This window comes from Chelonia mydas, chromosome 1, assembly GCF_015237465.2.
Source record: "Chelonia mydas isolate rCheMyd1 chromosome 1, rCheMyd1.pri.v2, whole genome shotgun sequence".
Classification (NCBI taxonomy): Eukaryota; Metazoa; Chordata; order Testudines; family Cheloniidae; genus Chelonia; species Chelonia mydas.
Window position 1 is genome coordinate 331465787 of NC_057849.1, and position 23749 is coordinate 331489535.

At 42.2% G+C, this 23749-nt stretch overlaps 1 protein-coding gene across 4 annotated transcripts in view; it reads left to right on the plus strand.

The window, feature by feature from the left end:
* DMTF1 (cyclin D binding myb like transcription factor 1) overlaps positions 1-23749 on the plus strand; it is a 56083-nt gene that overhangs the window by 22431 nt on the left and 9903 nt on the right. For all 4 annotated transcript variants that reach the window (XM_037889267.2, XM_043552586.1, XM_043552592.1 and 1 more), the window contains 6 exons: positions 607-639; positions 1852-1961; positions 5439-5667; positions 7243-7394; positions 12940-13155; positions 22394-22479. In XM_037889267.2, the coding sequence (XP_037745195.1) occupies positions 607-639; positions 1852-1961; positions 5439-5667; positions 7243-7394; positions 12940-13155; positions 22394-22479 (826 nt within the window). The remainder of the gene's footprint in view (positions 1-606; positions 640-1851; positions 1962-5438; positions 5668-7242; positions 7395-12939; positions 13156-22393; positions 22480-23749) is intronic.

Here is a 23749-nt window from a genome sequence, read left to right on the forward strand (position 1 = left end):
AAAAGGATTACCAGGATGTGGAGAGCATTGTGAAGTGGGCACAGAACTAAAAGCCAGGCCATGAACTGCTGAGTACTAATCTTGTCTCTGACGTGATTTAGAGGGCAATTCATTTAATCCCCCTGCCTTGGATTCCCTAACTGTAAAGTAATGGAGATACTTATCCCCCTGGGGTGATGGATAGGATTTTAGTTAAAGTTTATAAAGGTCTTTGAAGAGGAAAAGTACGATTTGAGTGCTAAGTGTTAGTGGTGTTTATTGCCACAAATGTATCATTACGACAGTCACCGAATTAAGTAGAAGATGTGCTGTGAAGAACTAGCCCTTCTTAAAGGCATAAGTGGGCCTAATTCTGATTTCTTATACCTGAGAAGTAAATCCATTGAAATTGAAGGAGTTACACCAGTGTGAAACTAAATGTGAAGAGATCCAAACGTGTTTAGAAATGAACAAAGATAAATAATTTACCTTTAATGTGCTTTTAAATATTCAGATTGTTTCCCTCAGTTAGAAATTTTCTTTTTGTTAACCATGCACAATGTACTACTAACAACACAAAAGTGAATGTTTCTGTTCTAAGTAATGTTCTTCTTATTTATTGCATAGGTATACTCCTGAAGAAATTGAAAAGCTCAAGGAGTAAGTTTTGCATTCACAAGATCTTATCTAATTTATTTATAACAACAGTTTTTTAAAAAAGAATTTTATAAAGGTTTTACTATGAACATTTCAGTTCAGTGATCATAGGTAAATTGACTGCAATAACTCTTTTCTACAAAGTCGTAGTGCACCAAAGTAGTTTGAAGAGCAATGAAAGCCACTTTCTGGCCAATTCCTACTCGGATGTATTTACAGATGTAAATAGAGCACTTAGCCAAACTAAGATTGATGTATTCTATTGAAACCAATGATACTTCAGATTGTCATAAGTATAACTGAGAGTAGTTTGGTCTTCTTTCTTTAGAGAGCTTGAGCAGTGGTTAGCTGTAAGGATGGTTGAATGGTCAAGCATAAGATTCCCCTTATGAAAACAGATGTTGGGATACTTCACCAAGACATCAGTGAGGGTCCTTGAATCTGGAATACACACCCTTGGTGTGACAGAACCAAGGATATTCTTCAGGCTTATCTGTTTTCCCAGGCTTTTCCTTAAGGATTGATTGGGTTGATTAGGATACAGCTTGCATTGATGGGAAGAATGGAGGATTTAAGGTGGGAGTTACTTTGTTTGGATATAGATCCAGTTGAAGTTTCTATGCGTTTTGTAAGGCACCTAGAGTTCCAGATGGGTTCATAATAAATTGAAATGAATAAGTAACCATGGTTAATATTTTAAGCCACTCTGAGAAGTGGTGAAGGAAGGGGAATGCATAAGCTTTAGAAATAGGAAAGTAGTGAGGCAAGATGCAGTGTAAACTGGCTTCCTGGGGAGGTGAGTTATAGAATTCCCAGTTTTTCAGCACCTATTATACCAGGCTTCATGAATATTCTCTGTACTAAATGCAAAGTCTCCCCATGGGAATAGATAAGAATTTGGAATGGGAGTCGGACCTTTCATCTGAAAATCTCAAAACATGTTTCAAACAATAATTAGTTAAGCCTCACAACATTCCTGTGAGGCAGGTAAATTTTACAGATGGATAAACTGAGGCATGGTCAGGCTAAATCGCTTCCAGCATAATGTGACAAATAAGCAGCAAGAATTAGGAATAAAACTTTGCCATTCTGACCAGTCCCATCTACTGTGTGACAGTGCTCACACTCCAGTAATATAACATTTATTATTGCCTACCACGCAATATAGGTGTGTCAGTCATTTGAACAAAATGCTAACAGACTGTATTCACTTAGGTTAAGAATAAAGCATGGTAATGATTGGGCAACAATAGGCGCTGCACTGGGAAGAAGTGCTTCATCTGTAAAAGATCGATGTAGGCTGATGAAGGACACCTGCAACACAGGTATGGTATTATAACACACAGGTATGGTAGTATAGTGGTGTCAGTAAAGGATATTCTAGTTAAGGCTGTGTCAACTTCTCCATTGTTATCTCTTTCTGTTGTTTTTAGAGATTTCCTGTGCTCTAGGAAATTCACTTCAGGCTGAGGCTTAGCATAAAATTTGGTAATTTTTTTATTTTAAGTCTTTTTATTTCTAATTTCAGGTCACAAAGGGCAATAAAAATTACAATGTATATGTAACTTTTTTTGTAGGCCTTTAATAACAATCTTGAGCTGTGATGTTCCTATGGTACTTTTCATCAAGATGAATTACAAAGTATTTGATACATTTTAATCATAGGATTTTTACAAACTTTCTCTCTATATATATGTGTGTCATTTCACTCAGTGCTAAATTGTAGTTATTGCTGAATTAAAATGAAGAAACTATTAAACAGCATATATCAACACTGCACAATATTGTAGGACAGGAAATGAAATATACTTTATTTAAAATGAAGGGGAAAATTAGGTAGCCAGTATATAATTACCCACTTGAAATTTGGCCAGGACTCTGGATTTAATACCCATGTAATTTTCCCATGGGATTGTTAATGACACTCAAGGGGCCTGGAACTGTGGTTTTATGTCTCATCTGAAAGTCAGCATTTTTAGCAGAAGTACTTTGCATCATGCTGGAGCATCGTTTCAGTACTGACCCAGAGTGAATGTGGCACACAGACTGAATCACCAGCATTACTTCCTGTCGCACTGAGGCTTTTCCTTACATGTTTCGCATCCAAACACTGACAGCTGGACTGCTCAGTTTGTGAGATTTTATGATCTTGTACCATGAGGCGTTTTGACGGCAAGAGGTTAATCCATAATGTTGACTCAAAATCATAAGGATATTTTACTGCAGATGCAATGTACATGCTTGGATGCTATCCTGATGTGTGCTGTAGAAAGCCCTAAAATAGGTTGATAACTTAACCACCACTTAATGTTAGGAACCAGTGACCCAAAACTGAATACACTGTTCCATAACAAACCCTAAATATAGATTGAGGTGCTCTTCAATGTGTTGTGATTTTTCTCCCCAGGGATCTGTCCCCTTATTTTCAGTGATGTCTCAGTTTTTTACTCAGTTTTACAGACAGGTTGACTTGCCTGAGATCACAAAGTGAGTCAGTGGCTACACTGAGATGAGAGCCTAATAATCATCTCATGGCTGGGTTTCTTTGCTTCACCACTGTCACTCTTCCAAGGAAATTATATTTTTGCCAGAGAGACTTGTGGAATTAAAGTTGTAAAAACATTTGTGAATCAGAATTCAAACCTTTACAACTTGGCTAATCTCCAGGTGTGTAACTCCTGACTGAGGTAGCTAACTGGTGACCTAAGTTCTAGGTTTGAAGTCCCCGCCGGGAGGGGAGCTCAGTGGGGCTCCTGGATGTACCAAAAGAGGGTTTTTGGCCACTAGGACATGAGGCTGGGAAAGACTCTTGGAAGGGAGTCTCTCCTGACCTGTCTGCTGGTATCTGCTTATCTGCTCAGTCTCGCATTCTTGACGTGACTTATTGTCACAGTCTCTGCCAATTCCTGATTCTTGTTTCAGGACAGAAACAGCTTTGGCCAGACCAGACGCACTGGAAGATAAGGCTGTGTGTGCAGAAAAATTAGCATTGAGCTAGAAGTGGCTTGATGCAGGGGTGTAAAGATTCATAGTGGGAGATAGTGAGGCTTCCCGTCTGTTAGTTGGGATATGGTGTGTGTCTCCTTCTGGTATTTCTGAGGAAGCAGTATCTTGTTTGATTGAGGAGAGCATTAACATACTATGCTGATGGGCATACAAATAAATAGGTAGTTGAGGGAGGAGCTTGAATGAGGAGGATGATAACTAGAACAGAGTATGCTTGGTTTTCGCAGTATAACTCCTGAATATTCCCATTTTTACTGCTGACAGGGGCAAAGATGTTGCCTTTAAACAATTAAACAATTCCCTGCTGCAGTGGACCAACAAGCATTTGAATGAGTTAATGATGTACTGTTGGAACATCTGACCGTCAAAGCGATGTATCTAGTACATGGGGCAACTCCTATATTAGTCTAGGACACTAGGACTGTTTAATGTTATTGTGATGTTCCATTCTGGTGTCATCCAGACCAGTAATCTGCTAGATCACTCCAATCCTTGACTCTGGGAACCAGCCTTACCCTGCTCTGCTGTGAGAACCCCCACTCTTGAGCTGTTCACGCACAGCCTCTGGCATGTAGGCTTCTCCTTGGATTGTGCAACCGAATGACACTAGCCAGTATCTCCAGTCCCAGACACAACCCTAGGAACCTCCGTCTTGCAGTGTCCAGTTATGCCCGCTGGACGCTGCAAGCTTATATGAGTTCTTCAACTTAGCAAAGAAATTGATATGTACCAGGCTTGTTATCCCAAGGGGAGCCTCTGACACACTTCAAACCAAATGCACTGCTTCAGGTAGAATAAACAAACAAATTTATTAACTATAAAGATAGATTTTTAGTGATTATAAGTCAGATTTGGTCAAATGAAATAAAAGCAAAACACATTCTAAGCTGATCTTAACACTTTCAATGCCCTTACAAACTTAGATCATATAATATCGGGGTTGGAAGGGACCTCAGGAGGTCATCTAGTCCAACCCCCTGCTCAAAGCAGGGCCAATCCCCAATTTTTGCTCCAGATCCCTGAATGGCCCCCTCAAGGATTGAACTCACAACCCTGGGTTTAGCAGGCCAATGCTCAAACCAGTGAGCTATCCCCACCACAGGCTGGCTGGTTGCTTGCTCTTTAGCCAGGCTCTGCCCTTTGATCAGCCCTTCAGTCGCTTGGTGTGGTGTCTGTAGATGTTGGTGGAAGAGAGAAGAAGAGCATGGCAAATGTCTCTACCTTTTCTCATGTCTTTTCTTCCCTATTGGCTTTGCCCCACCCCCTTCAGAATCAGGTGAGTATTACCTCACTGCAGTCCCAAACTGACCAAAAGAAGGGGGCTGACTCACTCGAGAATCTAACAGATCCTTTTGTTGTTACCTAGGCCTGCATCCTATGTTCATGTGAGGCCCTGATGAGGTGTGAACTGCCTTTCTGTTCTTGGAGAGTTTTTGCCTGGGCTTGCTTTAAGCCATGAGGATACATTTTCAGCCTCATAACTATATACATGAAATTATATAACCTATAACATTACTGTAACAGCAATGCTCAGTGGATCATGAGCCTTCCGAAGACACCCAACATGACAGACTTTTCATTGAATACCACACAATCATTTTACAAGGATGAACATGGGGGTGCTGGGTGTTCCCCTGAGGTACAGTGCGTTACAGTTATGCAAGTGGTTAAACTCCAGAAAACTGTGAAGTGCCGCTTCCAATCACAAAATGCCGTATGGTTCCATATCTGCTGTGCAGATTAAGATGGCTTGTATTGTTAGTTAACTTGCATGTTTTTGTCCTTTATTTTGTTAGGAAAATGGACAGAAGAAGAAGAAAAGAGGCTAGCAGAAGTGGTACATGAGCTAACCAGCACGGAGCCAGGTGACATTGTCACACAAGGGGTATCGTGGGCTGCTGTGGCAGAACGGGTCGGAACACGCTCTGAAAAGCAATGCCGCTCCAAATGGCTTAACTATCTGAACTGGAAACAGAGTGGTGGAACTGAATGGACTAAGGAGGATGAAATAAATCTAATCTTGAGGTTTGTGTTCTCAGTTTAAAAAGTTTCATAGTAAAAAAGTGACACTAGTAGAATTCCATTGGGGTCCCTTTTGCTGATTTCCCAGGCACTAAGAGATCTCAAGAACACGCCAAAAATGGCTGCTGTGTTCACACTTCCCAGAGATTTCATATTGAACATTATTTTTGTTTTTGTTTTTTTAGTGAATTTTAGTGCTCGTGAAAGGTGTCAGATTGAAAGCCCTGGAGACTGAAGTCTTCTATTATTCCACAGAACAGGTACAGCACAGGCAGCGACCGTGCAAGCTTCCCACACGCTGCCCCACCAATGCGCTTCAGCCCTGAACTGGAGGGGAGTTCAGTCTCCTTGCCCATTCAGTCCTTGGCCTCTCTGCTGAGGTTGCCAACGAGGGTCAAGTGTGGTGGTGGTTTCTGTGATGTGGACACATGTCCACAAGGAAATAAACTGAGACCACAATTTCATTTCATGTAGGCCACCAGATGGTACCACCTTTGGTCCCTACCTGAGTTAGAGTTGAACTGATAACCAAGTGGTGAAAGGCTCAATAGTCCCCTAGACACCTTCTGAGCCATTCAGTTCCTCTTCTGTTTTGAATACTTTTAACTCAGATTTTTCAGCCAGTCAATTTTTTGTTATGATTTGATCATTTTCTTGGGTGGCAATAAAAGGGGGAGATAGGCAGGGAATCCAAGCATGATTTACAGAGCACTAGTCACTTCTTTATGACATACATTCAAAATGATTAACCTGACTGATTGTAAATTACAATACATCCCGGTTATGTTTCTTAGTATTGGTGTGCAAATAGTATTGATGCATTTAGTCTCTCACAGTCTGTCCAGTCATTCATAATTCATCCCTTTAGGATTGTTCCTTTAGCTAGCAAGTGTAGTCAGTACAACTACTTGGTCTATGAAGAGGGCTTGTGCAGCTTACAGGCAAAAGCCCTTCCCCAGCATACTGTACAAATTGAAGAGAATTCAGAGATGATGATTATTCCTACAGATTGTAGTAGAGCCCAGTGTGCTAGATATTTGCTTACATATATGAAGACAATCCCTCATCTGAAGAACCTGGAGGGATCGATTTTGAGGAAAGATTTAAATAGTTAACTATGTATAGCTTACCTAAGAGAAATCTAAGGGGAGACATAAGTCCGTACTAAGGAGAGATGGATGTTATTTAGGGTAAAAGAACAGTGTAACTAGGAGTGATGGGGTGAAATTAAGAGAGTGAAAGCTTAGGCTGAATATCAGGAAGTATTTCCTGCCAATGAGATGTATTAGGGGAATAGTTTCCCAAGGGAAGCGTTGCAAGCATCATTGCTTGGGAGGTTTAAAATTAGTCTGGCAGAGCACTACAATAAGTATAGAAGGAAGAACAACCTTGCATTGGCAGGGAGATGGACTGGATGACCTAATAGGTCTAATCCATCTCTGACATCTGTGATTCGCTTGACATCTGGCAGCATGGAGCCTTGGAAGGCTAAATCCGTTCTTGAGCAAAGATGTCTAACATCCCTTAAAGGCCTGATGGCAGCTTCTGACAGATTCCTGTTTTCTATAACCCTGCCAGGATAGCAGAGCTTGAGGTGTCCGATGAAAATGAAATCAATTGGGATCTACTGGCTGAAGGATGGAGCAGTGTCCGCTCACCACAGTGGCTTCGGAGTAAATGGTGGACAATTAAAAGACAGATTGCAAACCACAAAGATGTTTCATTCCCTGGTAATGTATTAGTTACACATTTTGTTCTCTTCTTTAAAGACTTCAGAAAGTCTGCTTCACAGGTTCCTCAGGAATAGGTATTGTTAAACCTAAATGGAGTTATGACCTTAAAATATTGTGAACTTAGTAATTATGAAAGATGCCATATTGACAGCCCTGGGCTTGACTCCTGGTTGTCAACGGAGCAGGGACAGAGAATGACAGTGTAAGCTTCCCCACCACTGTCTGTCTGTCCTTTATCCTTGTGCTGGGCGGGAGGGGCGATTGCTTGAGTGAGAGGCTAGTTTAGTCTCCATGCTCATTTGTTCAGTCCTTGCTGTCCCTGTAAAAGCTTCCAGCAGGATGCCAGTTGTGGAAGGAGTTGTGCTGGTAAATGGACACCTGCCTATGACAATTATTAGTATTTATTATTTGTATTACAGGAATGCTTAGAGGCCACAACCAAGAGTGGGGCCCCACTGTGCTTGGTGCTGTACAAATATATAGTAAGAGACCGTCCCTGCCTTAGACAGTTTACAATCTAAATAGACAAAATGAATCAACAGGCTGCAGTCCCCCTTCCCATTCCCCACTCACCAGACAGAAGGCTATTTGCTCTCCAGGGTGGGGAATATCCACTGGTATCACTGAAGACTGAATTGAGTGTCAGAAAAGCAAAGGCCTGGGTCTGCAACCCTGTACATGTGAGCTGCTCCCACAGCTAGCTACACTAGGGATCACAGCTGGAACAAGAAGGGAAGATGGGTGGCTTTCTAGGAGCCATGTGCCACTTTACCTATAGATGCAGTAGAAAGTTTACAGTGGGGGATTGGAGAGTGAATCTGGTGTCTTGGAGCTTTCACCAATTGCACTGATCCTTTCTGTCCTGCAACCTCTTGAACTAGTCTGCTCCCATCTTTTGCAAGGGTGGGAGAACGTTTTATTTCTCTTTGCAATGTTATATGCAAATTGACACTAGGAATTGTTTGATTGACCTTTGAAAAATGCAGTATTTTTTTAAACAAATACTCCAAATTTGGGGTTTCTGTAGCTTGTTTATTATATACTTACTTTTCAAACATACTAAAATGTGATAGATTCCTGAGAAATTGAGTTTGCACAGAGAGTTTAATATTTATCAGTTTTTTTCTGGATATAAACTAAAAGCTGACTAATGTGTTGACCTCTCTCTAAATAGAGATACATATTGTTGCTTCACAAATTCATAGAATCATAGAAATGTAGGGTTGGGAGGGACCTCAAAGTCATCTAGTCCAGCCTTCAACTCCTAGGCAGGACCAAGTATTCCTAGACCTAGATCGTTCCTGACAGGTGTTGTCCAACCTGTTCTTAAAAATCTCCAATGACGGGGATTCCAAAACCTCCTTTGGAAGCCTGTTCCAGGGCTTAACTGTCCTTATCGTTAGAAATTTTTCCCTAATACCTAACCTAAATCTCTCTTGCTGTAGATTAAGCTGATTATTTCTTATCCTACCTTTAGTGGATGTGGAGAACCGTTGATCACAGACCTCTGTATAACAGCCCTTAACATATTTGAAGATTATCAGGTCCCCCTTCATCATTTTTTTTTTTTAAGACTAAACATACACAGCTTTTTTTAATCTTTCTTCATAGGTCAGGTTTTCTAAACCTTTTATCATTTTTGATGCTTTCTTCTGGACTCCAGTTTGTCCATGTCTTTTCTTAAAGTGTGGCACTGAGAAATGCACACAGTACTCCAGCTGAGGCCTTAGCAGTGCTGAGTTGAGTGGGACAGTTACCTCCCATATCTTATATATGACATTCCTGTTTATAAACCCCACAGTAGCCTTTTTGGTAATTGCATCATATTGTTGACTCATATTCAATATGAAATCCATTATAACCCCCAGATCCTTTTCAGCAGTACTACCACCTAGTCATTCCCCATTTTGTAGTTGTGTGTTTGATTTTTTTTTCTTCCTAAGTGTAGTACTTTGCTCTTGTCTTTACTGAATTTCATCTTGTTGATTTCAGACCAGTTCTCCAGATGAATTGAATTAGACTGAATTCTAATTCTGTCCTCCAAGGTGCTTACAACCCCTCCCAGCTTGGTGGTATCCACAAATTCTATAAGCATACTCTCTGCTCTATCCAAGTCATTAATGAAGGTATTAAATAGTACTGGACTCAGGACTGACCCCTGCACAACTCCACTAGATACACCCTCCAAGTCTGATAGCGAACCATTGCTAACTACTCTTTGAGTATGGTCTGTCAACCAGTTGTGCATCCACCTTACAGTAATTTCATCTAGAGCACATTTCCTTAGTTTGCTTATGAGAATGTCATGTGGGACTATGTCAAAATCAAGATAGATCATGTCCATAGCTTCTCCCCTATGCACTAGACCAGTAACCCTGCCAAAGAAGGAAATTAGGTTGGTTTGGCATGATTTTTTTCTTGACAAATCCATGTTGCCTATTTCTTGCTACCCTCTAGCATGTGCCAACACCCTTAAGTTCAAAATTATTTCTGCATTTAAACAATTATGTTCATCCAAAAACACACCCTCCCCATCATGTTAAAGAAAACAGCTTTTGTGGGAGGACAGGAAAACAGAAAGGAGAGAATGAAAGAGGTAGAGGAAAACATGAGTACCGGACTTTGTACTTTAAAAGGTAAACTCTGCCTGATCCTGGGACCACTCCAATGCCTGTGTTAGGCTCTGCTCTGTATCTGCACTAATGTTCTGCTTAACAATAACAGCAGCGATGAGATCACTGAGCCTTCCTCATCCCAACCACTTCAATGGGGTATTGACTCACTCTCCTGGACTCAGATCCATGCTTAGATCTGGATGTACTCTAGAAAATGAGATGGGTGAATACCATCTGATCCTGGTGACTTATTACTGTTTAGTTCGTCAATTTGTTCCAAAACCACCTTTAATGAAACCTCAATCTGGGATAGTTCCTCAGATTTGTCACCTAAAAAGAATGGCGCAAGTTTGGGAATCTCACTCACATCCTCAACCGTGAAGACCCATGCAAAGAATTCATTTAGTTTCTCCGCAATGACCTTATCGTCCTTGAGTGCTCCTTTATCATCTTGATTGTCCAGTGGCCCCACTGGTTGTTTAGCAGGCTTCCTGCTTCTGATGTACTTAAACAAAAAAATTGCTATTACTTTTTGAGTCTTTGGCTAGCTGTTCTTCAATTTCTTTTTTTTTTTACCTTCCTAATTATATTTTTAAAATTTTAATACACAAATTTTAGCATACAAATATTTTATATTTTCGCCCTTTATAACAACACAGCACTGTAACCTGTTTGTGGTGAAAACAAATATAAATTTATTAACAAAGAATACAGATTCACAGATTCAAGTGAGTACTGAGAAAGAATAATGGAAGCAAAAATGGTTACAAATAAAACAAAAGTAAAACACACTTTCTGGAGACTAAAATTTAGGCTACAGTCCTTGTCTAAAACAGTCTGTCACTTGAGCTTTTCTGAAGCACTTGCTGATTTTCTGTCATAACCAGGATCCAGATTTTCAAGAATACCCCTACACCATCAAAGGGGTTTCCTCAGTAAATAGATGATAAAGGGCTGCTTTTTCTTTCCTTGTATAAGCCAGTAAACCTTTGAAGTGTGTCCTTTTGAAGTGTACTCCCTGTTGCTTGTTCTCCTGTGTGCTGTCATGTTGAATTTACATCCCCCCAACCTCTTTTTCCTGTTGTCTTAATAGCAAATGGAGCTTCTTTTGTGTTGGTTCCACAATACTTAATTTACGTTAGAGACAGGAAGTTAGCTACCTTCCTTCCAGTCTGGAAGAAACCAGATTCTCCCTTTGTTTGGTTAAAGCATAATATCAGTAACTACCCATAATTCCTCTATAGTTTGAACACATACATTTCACAATGATAATAATGACCAGTGTGTCATCAGCTTTCATTTGATACCTCTGACAACATTTTTATAGATAAATTCTATGACAGCAGTGTTAGAGGAAGCAAGTTTGTTGGGCCTGATAGGAGTTGCTGACACAGAGTAGTGAATCACCAATGGGCCTCTTTGTCACAGTAGCCCACTTCCCAAGGCAGAGCTGGAATGGAGGCTGGTCTTTTAACGCATGCCAGCATAAAACACCCTCTAGTTCAGAAGGATTGTTGTTAGAAGGATAGAAAGAGAGCAAAGAGAGAGAGAATTTAGATTGGAGTTCGGATTTAAACAAATACTTAGATAGAGAGAAACAGACAGAGAAACAGAGAGAGAGTGAAAGAAGAACAGGGAGAAAGTCAGATGGAAAGGAAAGCAAAAGGCAGAGAAAGAGATTAATGGTTTCAGAGTAGCAGCCGTGTTAGTCTGTATTCGCAAAAAGAAAAGGAGTACTAGTGGCACCTTAGAGACTAACCAATTTATTTGAGCATAAGCTTTCATGAGCTACAGCTCACTTCATCGGATGCATCCGATGAAGTGAGCTGTAGCTCATGAAAGCTTACTCTCAAATAAATTGGTTAGTCTCTAAGGTGCCACTAGTACTCCTTTTCTTAAAGAGATGAATGAGACACAAGGAGAACAAAAGGTGGAGAACACAGACAGATAGGAATTACCAGACACTAACAAACCCATGGTTAATCTAGACCACTTTCCTGTCTGTTCTGCTGATTGATCTATCTGATGCTGGCCTCTGTCTATCCTTTGGGTTCTTTCTCCCATAAGAAGTACCAGTAATTGCACTCAAATTGTTTGTGCAAACAGTTCTGATAAGGTTCTCATCTTCAGATGACAAGTCTGCAAAGCAGATATACATCGCGTTCTTCCAGGGTACATGCTGGCTGTGATGTCTCCTTGAAAAAGCGTCATCTTGTCCGGGACTCAACTGAAAAAAGCAAAGCTGGGCTTCATATGGAAGGCTGCATAGTCTCTCACAAGATTCATGGTGTCCTGGCCTTGCAGCATTTCCAGCCTTTATTATATGCTGGAACTCCTGCTTAGTGTCTCCCTCCCAGTTCCTCTCTGGCCTTTAATCATTTGAGAGAATTGCCACATGGTCTTTGTTGCAAGTCAGTGAACAATAGCTCTGGCTTTAGCTAGGCAGATCAAAGAAGCATGAGCCTGAACTGTTCTTGAAATATGTTTATTCTGTAAATGCTCAGGAAGATCCCCATTTCATATGGACACATGCCTCACCCACAGCCGCTGAAAACATCATGGGATGGGGCTAGTAACTAGTTTTCAAAGGCAGCAGTAAGAGAAGCCATCTGGTTAAGAGTTTGTGGTCCTGTTCTCTGCTCTGGACGCTTAACGTATACCTCAACAGGGGAGCACTTACTCTTTTCCGTATTCCAGCGAGTGCTCCCTTTGGGGCGGAAAATCAGTGATGCTCTACTTGGATGGCTTTGATTACTTTCCCCACCAGCAGCACATGCTCTCTCAAACCTCAGGGGCTCTTGAAGTTACGAAGAGTCCAACGGGTGAGACCCTCAGTTTAGATCTTTCTCAGAGATCTGATGCACAGTGTTGATTCCAAATGCCCCTCTTCAGCATGTCTGAGAATGAATGTTCTTTTTCTCCCTTAGTGCTAATAAAAGGTCTTAAACAGCTGCATGAGAACCAAAAAAACAACCCAGGGCACCAGCTTTCGGAAAACAAATCTGGAAGTGGGTTATCAAACACTCATTCCAATTCAGGGGTTCAGCATGTACAGATTCGAGTGGCTCACTTGGAGGAGAATGCAGGCAACTCTCCGAGTCCTATGGCAGCTTTGCAGATTCCAGTCCAGATTACTCATGTCTGTAAGTAGTTGAAACTCATACTTGTTATGTCCTACAATAAAACTTAAAGGTTTCTTGCTTTAAGATGGTTAGGGTCCTACCAAATTCATGGCCATGAAAAACGCATCACGGACTGTGAAATCTGGTCTTTTGTGTGCTTTTACCCTATATTATGCAGACTTCACGGGGGAGACCAGCGTTTCTCAAATTGGGGGTCCTGACCCAAAAGGGAGTTGCGGGGGGGGGGTCACAAGGTTATTTTAGGGGGGTTGCAGTATTGCCACCCTTACTTCTGCGCTGCCTTCAGAGCACCCAGTTCTGAAGGCAGCGCCCCACCAGCAGCAGCACAGAAGTAATGGTGGTAATACCGTACCCTGCCTCCCTTACTTCTGCGCTGCTGCCTTCAGAGCTTGGTGGCCACAGAGTGGCAGCTGCTGACTGAGGCCCAGCTCTGCAGGAAGCAGCACAGAAGTAAGAGTGGCAATACCATACCATGCCATCCTTACTTCTGCGCTGCTGCTGGTGATGGCTCTGCCTTCAGAACTGGGCTCCTGGCCAGCAGCCACTGCCCTCCAGCTGCCCAGCTCTGAAGGCAGCACCGCTGCCAGCAGCTGTGCAGAAGTCCGGGTAGCAGTACCGCAACCCCCCCACAGTAACTTTGGGATCCCTTCACAACTTTTTGGGTCAGGATCCCCACAGTTACAACACCGTGAAACTTCAGATTTAAATAGCTGAAATCATGAAATTTACTATTTTTAAAATCCTATGACCATGAAATTGACCAAAATGGACCATGAATTTAGTAGGGCGCTAAAGATGATGAAGAAATGCAAGTATCTTACAGCATTTAGGTCTGAGTGCCACTCGGATCTTGTGGTTATAGGACAGGACTGAGAGTTGGGAAACCTGCGTTCAATTTCCAGCTGTACCTCAATTTTGATATGTGACCCTGCACAAATCATTTGTAGATGATGATTATAATTGTGTGTATCTGTATTGCAGTAGCACCCAGAGGTCCCAGTCAGGGCTCCATTGTGTTACATGCTGTACACGCACACACATCCAAGCTTACAGTCTAATAATACCTTTCTCACAGGGTCTATACAGGTTCCTATGATGGAAAATACTATGTGTGTTATTTATTATGACAACAATACACAATAATTATCATGCCCTTAGCCCCTTCTACTCTTGTTCAGAAATCAATGAGTATAATGTTACTGTACATGACCTCCCTCGCACACATCTGAGACGGTGTCTGAAATGCTAGAAAACAACCAGCACTGGATATGTTAAAGGATATGCACAACCAGTTCAGAGAGGAGAAGTCTGTACATTGCGCACACAGATAGTACAGGATTTTGCTTCTATTTTCAGTCGCATTCACCATAGGGTAATGAAAGACTCTGACCCTGTCTGTATTAAGGAAATTCACATACTTCAATATGTTTACTCTTACTGTGGATGTGCCAGGCTAACACAAAGCAGGGTTACACTGACTGCAGGAGTAAGACCCACGTTGTGTACATCTGCATTTTGGATTTGCACTAGTATGACCACTGTGCCATGGTATGCAGCAGAGCCAAATGGTTACTACAGTGCAGATTCAATACCAATTTGAAGGACAAATGAGGATAGTCAATATTGCATCTATAATTTTTTAAAATGAAAATATATATACAACTTGTATGAATGTGCTTGTATTCCTTTGCCCCTCCGTCATTGAAATACCACTTAGATTCTGAGATTGTAAATAATTCAGAGTAGGGACTGTCTTCATATTAGGGATGTACAGTGTTAACCAATAAGCATCAGTCTTAACAGTAATGTATTCAGTTAACATTTAAATGCCTAATGTGCACATTGAAAACGCCGCAGCAGTACCATTTCATAGTATATGTGGAACTAGGTTCTGCATTGTTAAGAGTCGGGACCATTGCTATGAAACTGACTTCATAGGCACAGGAACTAGGAGTGCAGAGGTGCTGCAGCTCCCCTACGTTTTACATGGGGCTCTGCTGCTGGCCCAGGGTCCAGGCTGCTGGCCCTGCACCCACCCTCAGCTGTGGCCCCAGTCTCAACCCCTTTACCCCCTGTCCAAGTCCCCCTCTCCTGGAGACACGGCCGCGCTCCTGGCCCCAGCTTGCGGGGGTGGGAGGGTTGGACAGGGGTAAGGGGGTTAGCTTTCAGCACCCCCACTATTCAAAATGTTCCAGTGCCACTGACCGACATCACACTTTGGTAGCATTAAACCTTCAAACAACATCATGTAGGTTATAGTGATTTTTGGTAACTATGGTTCCCTTAGTGAAGGTAGAGCAATCGAAAAGGAGTAATGCCTGGAAACATTTCACAAAAACAACCGAAGACACCACTAAATGTAAGCTGTGTAATATAGAGCTGGGGTGTGTAAACAGTACCATAGCAGTGCTGAACCATATGAAGCTGAAACATCCCTCTGTTTCATGTGAAAAAGAAGACAAAAATCAAGCAACGCTGACAGCGTTTGTTTCTGGTAGTTCAAGAAAATGCAACACACAACGTGATGAAAAATCACGGAATTTTTGTGCACCATGATCACTACAGATATGCTGCCTGTAAGTGTCATTGAGGGTACAGGTTTTTGTGCACTGATGAGTTTTGTAGAACCTGAATACCATGTGCCTGTGAGACAGACTGTAACCTCGTGACTAGAGAAGTGCTATGAAGACTGTGTGAAGTCTGTCTGGGAAAAATTGGAAAATGCCAGTAAAGTAGCTTTCACCATTGACTGCCGGACAGCATTAACTACAGAAAGCTATATGACTGTCACTTGCCATTATATTGAAAATTGGGAGCTTCAATCCGCCTTCTACAAACCGAAAGTATAGCAGAACGACACGTAGCGGAAAACCTTGCTGAAAAATTAAACACTACAGTGGAAAGATGGGGTCTGGCATGCCGTGTCTTGGCGTGCGTACACAATCATAGAATCATACAATATCAGGGTTGGAAGGGACCTCAGCAGGTCATCAGTCCAACCCCCTGCTCAAAGCAGGAGCAATCCCCAACTAAATCATCCAATAATGCAAGCAACATTGTGCTCACACACCAAGGTATGTTACATGGGAATCTGTCAATTGTTTTGCCCATATTTCGCAACTAGCCATAAATGATGGGTTTTCTTCAAGTAGTGTGGATCATGCTGTTGCAGCTGCAAGTAGACTAGTTGCACACTTCCACCACAGCACTGTGGCTGCAAAAGCACTTGAAAGAAAACAAACACAGCTTCAGGGTAAGCGACACCATCTGATCCAGTCATGTAAAACTTGCTGGAATTCAGTAGATGACATGTTCGAAAGACTCGGTGAGCAAAGGTGGGCTAATAACAGCTGCGCTTTCAGATAGCTCTGTAAGAAAACAATCTAATGCCCAAATGCTTCAGCTACAAGATGAGCACTGGCAATTAATAGAGAATATTTTATCAGTACTTTCGGCTTTAAAATGCGCTACAACTGCCATGTCTGCTGAACAGTCAGTGTCAATTTCAAATATTTATTCAATTTGCAACAATCTTCTCCAAACTCACCTCAGAAGCGAAGCTGCTGTCGAAAAGGGAAAAGTCGCTGATTTCAAGGCGGCTGTTCGTTGTTCTCTGGAGCATCACATGAAACCCACCAATCCTGCCAAACCTGTACTTATTGCCTCCTTGTTAGAGCTACATCATAAACACATGCGGTTTCTTTCGCCTGTTGTCCAAAAAGCAAAGCTTCTGCAACTTGCATCGATGTTAGTAATAGAAGAACCTCCAAGTGCTAGGGCTGAACCAAGAAGTGCTGAACTGGGTGAGCCAGTGCCATAAAAAATGCGTGAAACTCAGAAGAGTGCTATAGTGATGCTTTTAGGTGGTGATTATACCAAAAAGGAGAATGAGGAGAATGCAGTAGAAAATGAACTGTAAAATTAATTCAGGGAACTTTGTCCTTCATTGGAATGCAGTCCACTGGAGGGGTGGAAAGTCAATGCACAGCATTTTCCAAGGCTTGGAAAACTGGCAGAAAATTACCTGTGCATTCCAGGAATGTCTGTGCCTGCAGTACATGTGTTTTCCAACGCTGGCCTTGCTGTTAATCGGCTGCACACAAGACTGACACCAGAGTATATGAACATGTTAATTTTTCTTAACAAAAATCAGTAGTAGAGGTGAAATTCTAATCAGACTTTTTGTGGGTTTGGACGGCTAGGGATATTATGTAAAAAGTTAAACAAAAAAGTGGGTTTTACACACAAGATTGGCTGTTTATGTTGTTACTAAAGGCACTTGACAAAGATCATATATATGTGGGGTAGATTCATTGTGAACCAGTGGCACTGGAACATTTTTAATAGTGGGGGTGCTGAAAGCCAGTCCCCTTACCCCTGTCCACCCCACCCCCCCCAAAAGCTGGGGCCAGGAGCAAAGCCATGTCTCCGGGAGCAGGGGACCTGGACGGGGTAAGGGGGCTGGGCTCGGGGTCAGCAGCTGGGGCCCCGGGGACATGGGGCTGGCAGTGGAGCCCTTGGTGCAGGGCAGCAGCCAGAGCCCCACGTAAAATATGGGGGTGCTATAGCACCCCCCGCACTCCTATTTCCCATGCCTATGTTTTGAACTCGTGAACAATTAAACGTTTAACTGATACAATTTTAATAGTTTAAACAGTTACTTTTATTAAACACTACTTCATCCCTACTTCATATGTGTTTGTATCGTACCTAGCACATAGGGTTTGCAGCTTCTGGGCTCTACTGCAGTGTAAGTTTTTAATCATTCTTTCGAATTTCTGGAAATTTACTATCTTTTGTTTTCACTTAAACTCATAAACTGTAAATTAATATTTTCTACCTCTTGTTTCACTTTGCCACCACTGGGGCAAAGAGTTAAATATTGTTTACTGTGCCCTTTTTTCCTTATTCTTTACGTTAGCTGTTCATTGGGAAGATCATTCAAAAGAATTACTGGGCATTTTAGTGTTTTGAATGTCCTTTTCAGAGGCAGCTAAGGGTAGGTCTACACTACCCGCCGAATCAGCGGGTGGCAATTGCTATATCGGGGGTCAATTTATCGTGTCTAGTCTAGACGCGATAAGTCGATTCCTGAGCGCTCTCCCGTCGACTCTGGAACTCCAGCACCGCGAGAGGCGCAAGCAGAGTCGATGGGGGAGCGGTGGCAGTCGACTCACCAGTGTGAAGACGCCGTGGTAAGTCGATCTAGGTACGTTGACTTCAGCTATGCTATTCTTGTAGCTGAAGTTGCGTACCTTACATCAACCCCTCCCCCCCCCCCAAAGTGTAGACCAGGGCTAAGAGTTCTTAGTAGTTCCATCTGCAGCAGATGAAACAGCATAAGACAAAGAAAAGGGGGAAAGAATCACATTCATAAAAGTTAGATGGAAACATATCCTAAGGGACAACAAGGCTGCGAGCTTTCAGCTAGAGAAACCAGGCAGCAATAGAAACAATTTAAGGATGACCTACAAACGAAAAACCAAAAAGGAGTTGTGTCTTCCTTTGCTGCTTTTGTTGTATTAAAAAAACTGTGTACCTCACTTGAAAAAAAAAAATTCTATCTGGAAATAGCAGGAATGTCAAGTCTGGTTTTCCTGGTTCTGGTGGAGGACTTGCTGCAGGTCTCAGAGAGGTGGATTTGGAGCCAAGACATTAATTGCAGGGGAGGTGTTGATGTTCGGGTTTAAGATTCCCTTCTCTCAAACGTTCACTCAGGGCTTGTCTACACATACAGGTTATATCGCTTTAACTCTACTTCGTTAAAGTGGCACAAGCTCCCTGTATGAATACAGTGATACTGGTACAAAAGTCTGTATACAGCATAGCTTATTCCCATACAGGAAGGGGAATAAATAAGCTATACAGGTAGAATCACATTTACTTCCTGGGTACTTCTAATGTTGTTTTTCCCACCAGTTCTCCAGTCAGAGTTTTCCAAAGCAGATAAGACCTGCATTTCCAGTATAAAAAACAAACACTGGCAAGGTGCAGGGGCATTGTTTGTGCATCATAAAGAAGCCAGAAGAAGAGCGCACACCCCTTTGTTTCTTTTTGCAGGTCTCCTTTAAAGTGAGCATATTTCTTTTAGCAGAACTGTCACACGACTCAAACAAAAATGCTGAAAAATGTGTGCTGCTGTGCTTCCCTGCTGATACAGTGCCCCGAAACGGAAGGTTTAGAACGTCGCTTTTTTTTACCTGCTCCAGAGAGTGCAGGCATGAGTTCAGATTCTGTGCACTAATACTCGGGCGAATACTAATCCCAAACCAGTGGACAGCAGAAAGTGTCCATAATTCTGGAAACACAACTTGGCATAAACCATGACTCTTGCTTCTCTCTCTCCCCAGATCAGACATTCATAGATTTTAAGGCCATAGCGATTCCCTGAATTAATTACTGCTTCAAGTCCAATAGCTGTGGTTAAACTACAGCATATAGTTTAGAAAAATGTCCAATCTTGATTTTAAAATTTCCGGTGATGGAGAATCTACCATAACCCTTGGTAAATCTTTCCATTGCTTAATTATCCTCCCTGTTAAATTCAGATTAGAAATAAGGCAAATTTTTGTCCAGTTTCAACTTCCAGCCTTTGGATCTTGTTATACCTTTTTCTGCTAGATTGAAAACAACTTAACAAATTTCTGTTGCCCATGGAGGTACTTCTAGACTGTGATCAAATCACCCCTTAAATTTCACTTTAAGCTACGTAGATTGAGCTCCGTGAGCCTCCTGCTGCTAGGCATGGTTTCCAAACCTTTTAATCATCTTAAAGCTGTCCTCCGAACCCTCTACAATTTTTCAACACCTTTCTTGAAGTGTGGAAATTAGAACTGGACACAATATTCGAGTAATGTTTGCACGAGTGCCAAATGCAGAGATAACATAAACTCCATTAGCCCTTTTGGCCACAGCATCACAATGGGAGCTCGTGGTCATCATGAACCCCCAAGTCTTTGTCAGACTCATTGTGGGGTAGAGCGTCCCATCCTGTAAGTATGGCCTATATTTTTTATTCCTAGATGTTTGACCTTACATTTGGCCAAACTGAAACACACATTGTTTCCTTGTTCCGCAGCTTACCAAGCAATCCAGATCACTCTGTGTCAGTGACTTGCACTCTGCATTATTTACCACTTCTCCAATCCTTGTGTCGCCTACACACTTTATCAGTAACGATTTTATGTTTTCTTCCAGGTCACTGATAAAAGTGTTAGAGTGGAGACAAAAACTGATCCCTGCAGGATCCCACTAGAAACACACCTATTCAGTGATGATTCCATTTACAATTACATTTGAAGACCTATCAAAGTGTCACGCGGTACCAATTGCATGCCGTATAGAAGTCTAAGATACACTTACACTGCAGCTGGGAATGAGGCTCTCCCCTTAGGTAGACAGACTTGAGCTAGTGGGGTTAGCGTTAGTGCACTAAAAATAGCAGTGTGGATGTAGGGGCACTGGCAGAGGCTCAGGCTAGCCATCTGAGCTCGGACCCAGCTGTCCCACTGGGTCTGAATTCAAGTCGCTAGTCTGTGCCTCCGCCAATGCCCCAGTCTCCACGCTTATTTTTAGCACACTAGTTCGAGCCTCACCAGCACAAGTCTGTCTATTTGGGCCTGGCTCACTCCCAACAGCATTGTGGACATGGCCTAAGTGTATTACATCAACACTATTCATCTTTATCAACCAAACTTGTAATCTCATTAAAAATCTGAAGTTTGTGACAAGATCTGTTTTCCATAAACCAGTGTTGCTTGGCATTAACTATATGATTCTTTGTTCATTCTTTATTAATCGAGTGTTTTACCAGGAAATCCATCATTTTGCCCAGTGCCAGGCTAACAGGCCTATAATTAAGGCTACCATTTAGTCACAGGTATTTTTAGTAAAGGTCATGGACACGTCAAGGGCAATAAACAAAAATTCACTGCCCATGACCTGTCCATTACTTATACTATAAATACCCCTGAGAAAATCTTGGGGGGGGGGACTGCTGTGAGGGGTGCCCCAGGGAGCCACTGCTGGGGAGGTGGCCACTGCTGGTGTGGGGCCAGTGGCACCAGTTGCCGCCGAGCAGCAGCTGCTCCAGCTGCCCAGGGACCGCTATGGGGGCTGCCAACAGCGGCTGCTCCAGCCACCTGGGGTCAGTTGCTGGGGGCCAGCCGCACCAGCCACTGCTCAGGCGGTCCCTGGGGCCATCGGTGTGGCTGGCTGCGGGGCTGCCCAAGTGGCTGACTGCAAAGCCTCTCCAGCAGCAGCCAGTGTGGCTGTCCCCAGGCTACCTGAGCAGTTGGCATCGGAGCCAGCTGCTTGGGTTGCCTTGGGGTCAGCCACACTGGCCTCCGCAGAAGTCACGGAGGTCGCGGAAAGTCACAGAATCCGTGACCTCTGAGACAGACACGGAGCCCTACCTATAATTACTTGAATCATCCTGATTACCCTTTTTAAATGTTGGCATGATACTAGCTTTTATCTAGCCCTCAGAAACTTCCCCAGTTTTCCACAATATATGGAAAATCAAAATTAACAGTCTAGATTGCTCCTCAGCCAGCTCTTTTAAAACTTGTGGGAAGCAAATTATCTGGACTTGCTGATTTTATAATGTCTAACTTTAGTAGCTGCTATTTAATAGCCTCCTTCCTGTTCAAACTGCTTGCAGTAACCCAGTGAAACAGTCAAGCTCCTATAGTATTAGCATTTGTACCTTCAGTAGGTTGCAGCCATTACATACAATGTGATTAAATATACTTGAGTGCATCTTGCCCTTCATCCATTGGTGCATGTGCACATTATAGGAGGACAGAGAGGAATGCAAATATAGGGCCAATTTTCAGCTGGTGTGGATCAACACAGAACATAACTGTATTGACTTGTCACTGATTTACACCAGCTGAGGATCTGACCTATAGGGTGGTCTTATGGATACTTATTCCAGAATATTATTTCTTTTAAAATGTCATTACAAACATAAATCATGAGATCCCTTTAACGTCATTTTGTTTTTTGATCCGTATGCAGTTAATCATACTTTCTTCCCTCTATTTCCATCTCATGTAAGATGGGTTTCTTTAAAGAGTATTGTATTCTAGATACAAACTAGAGAACCTTGCCATTAGTACTGCAGTCAGTTTTCTTTCTCTCAGCACTGGGAGTAGCAATACCCTGCTTGACACCCTTCTGTGCTGACGCATTTTGGTTTACATGTGGCTTTTTGATTTTTTTCCTACTCCCATAGCCTCAACTGATTCTCCTGCTGCTGCTGTCGACTCTGAGACAATAACACTAAATAGTGGAACACTACAGACCTTTGAGATTCTCCCAGTAAGTAACACAGAACTTGCCTTGCAAATCACACTTATTCATTAAATACGGTTAAATTGTTACATTTTTGTAGTTGATTTCCAAAATGGGGAAGGGAGAAGGGAGAATTTAATGGTGATTCTAAAGTAAACTTCTGTTACAAAATCCAGAGCAAAATGTGTACCTAGTTGTAATTAGTTAGAGCTGTGAAGGTTCAATATGAAATATTAACTCTTGTGAAACCATCTTATAGCAGGTTTCAGTGGCAGCCATGTTAGTCTGTATCAGCAAAAAGTAAAGGAGGACTTGTGGCACCTTAGAGACTAACAAATTTATTTGGGCCTAAGCTTTCATGGGCTAGAACCCACTTCATCGGATGTACGAAGTAAAAGATACAGGAGCATATATAAATACATGAAGGGATGTGGGTTGCTTTACCAAGTGTTAGGTCAGTCTAATGAGATAAATCAATTAACAGCAGGATATCAAGGGAGGAGATAAACTTTTGAAGTGGTAAGAGAGTGGCCCATTACAGACAGTTGACAAGAAGGTCTGAGTAACAGTAGGGAGAAATTAGTATTGGGGAAATTAAGTTTTTGTAGGTTTCAGAGTAGCAGCCGTGTTAGTCTGTACCCGCAAAAAGAACAGGAGTACTTGTGGCACCTTAGAGACTAACAAATTTATTTGAGCATAAGCTTTCGTGGGCTACAGCCCACTTCATTGGATGCATGGCAGAGGGGCATTGCTGGCACATGATGGCATATATCACATTGGTAGATGTGTAGGTGAACAAGCCCCGGATGATGTGGCTAGGTCCTATGATGGTGTATCTTGAATAGATATGTGGACAGAGTTGGCACCGGGGTTTGTAGCAGGGTTTGGTCCCTGGGTTGGTGTTTTTGTTGTGTGGTGTGTAGTTGCTGGTGAGTATTTTCTTTAGGTTGGGGGGCTGTATGTAAGCGAGGACTGGCTATGATATACATATGCTATATATATATATATGCTATATATGCCATCATAGGGCCTAATCACATCAGCCACACTATCAGAGGCTCATTCACCTGTACATCTACCAATGTGATATGTGCCAGCAATGCCCCTCTGCCATGTACATTGGCCAAACCGGACAGTCTTTACGCATAAGAACAAATGGACCAAATCTGACATCAGGAATCATAACATTCAAAAACCAGCAGGAGAACACTTCAATCTCTCTGGTCACTCAATAACAGACCTCAAAGTGGCAATTCTTCAACAAAAAAACTTCAAAAACAGACTCCAACGTGAAGCT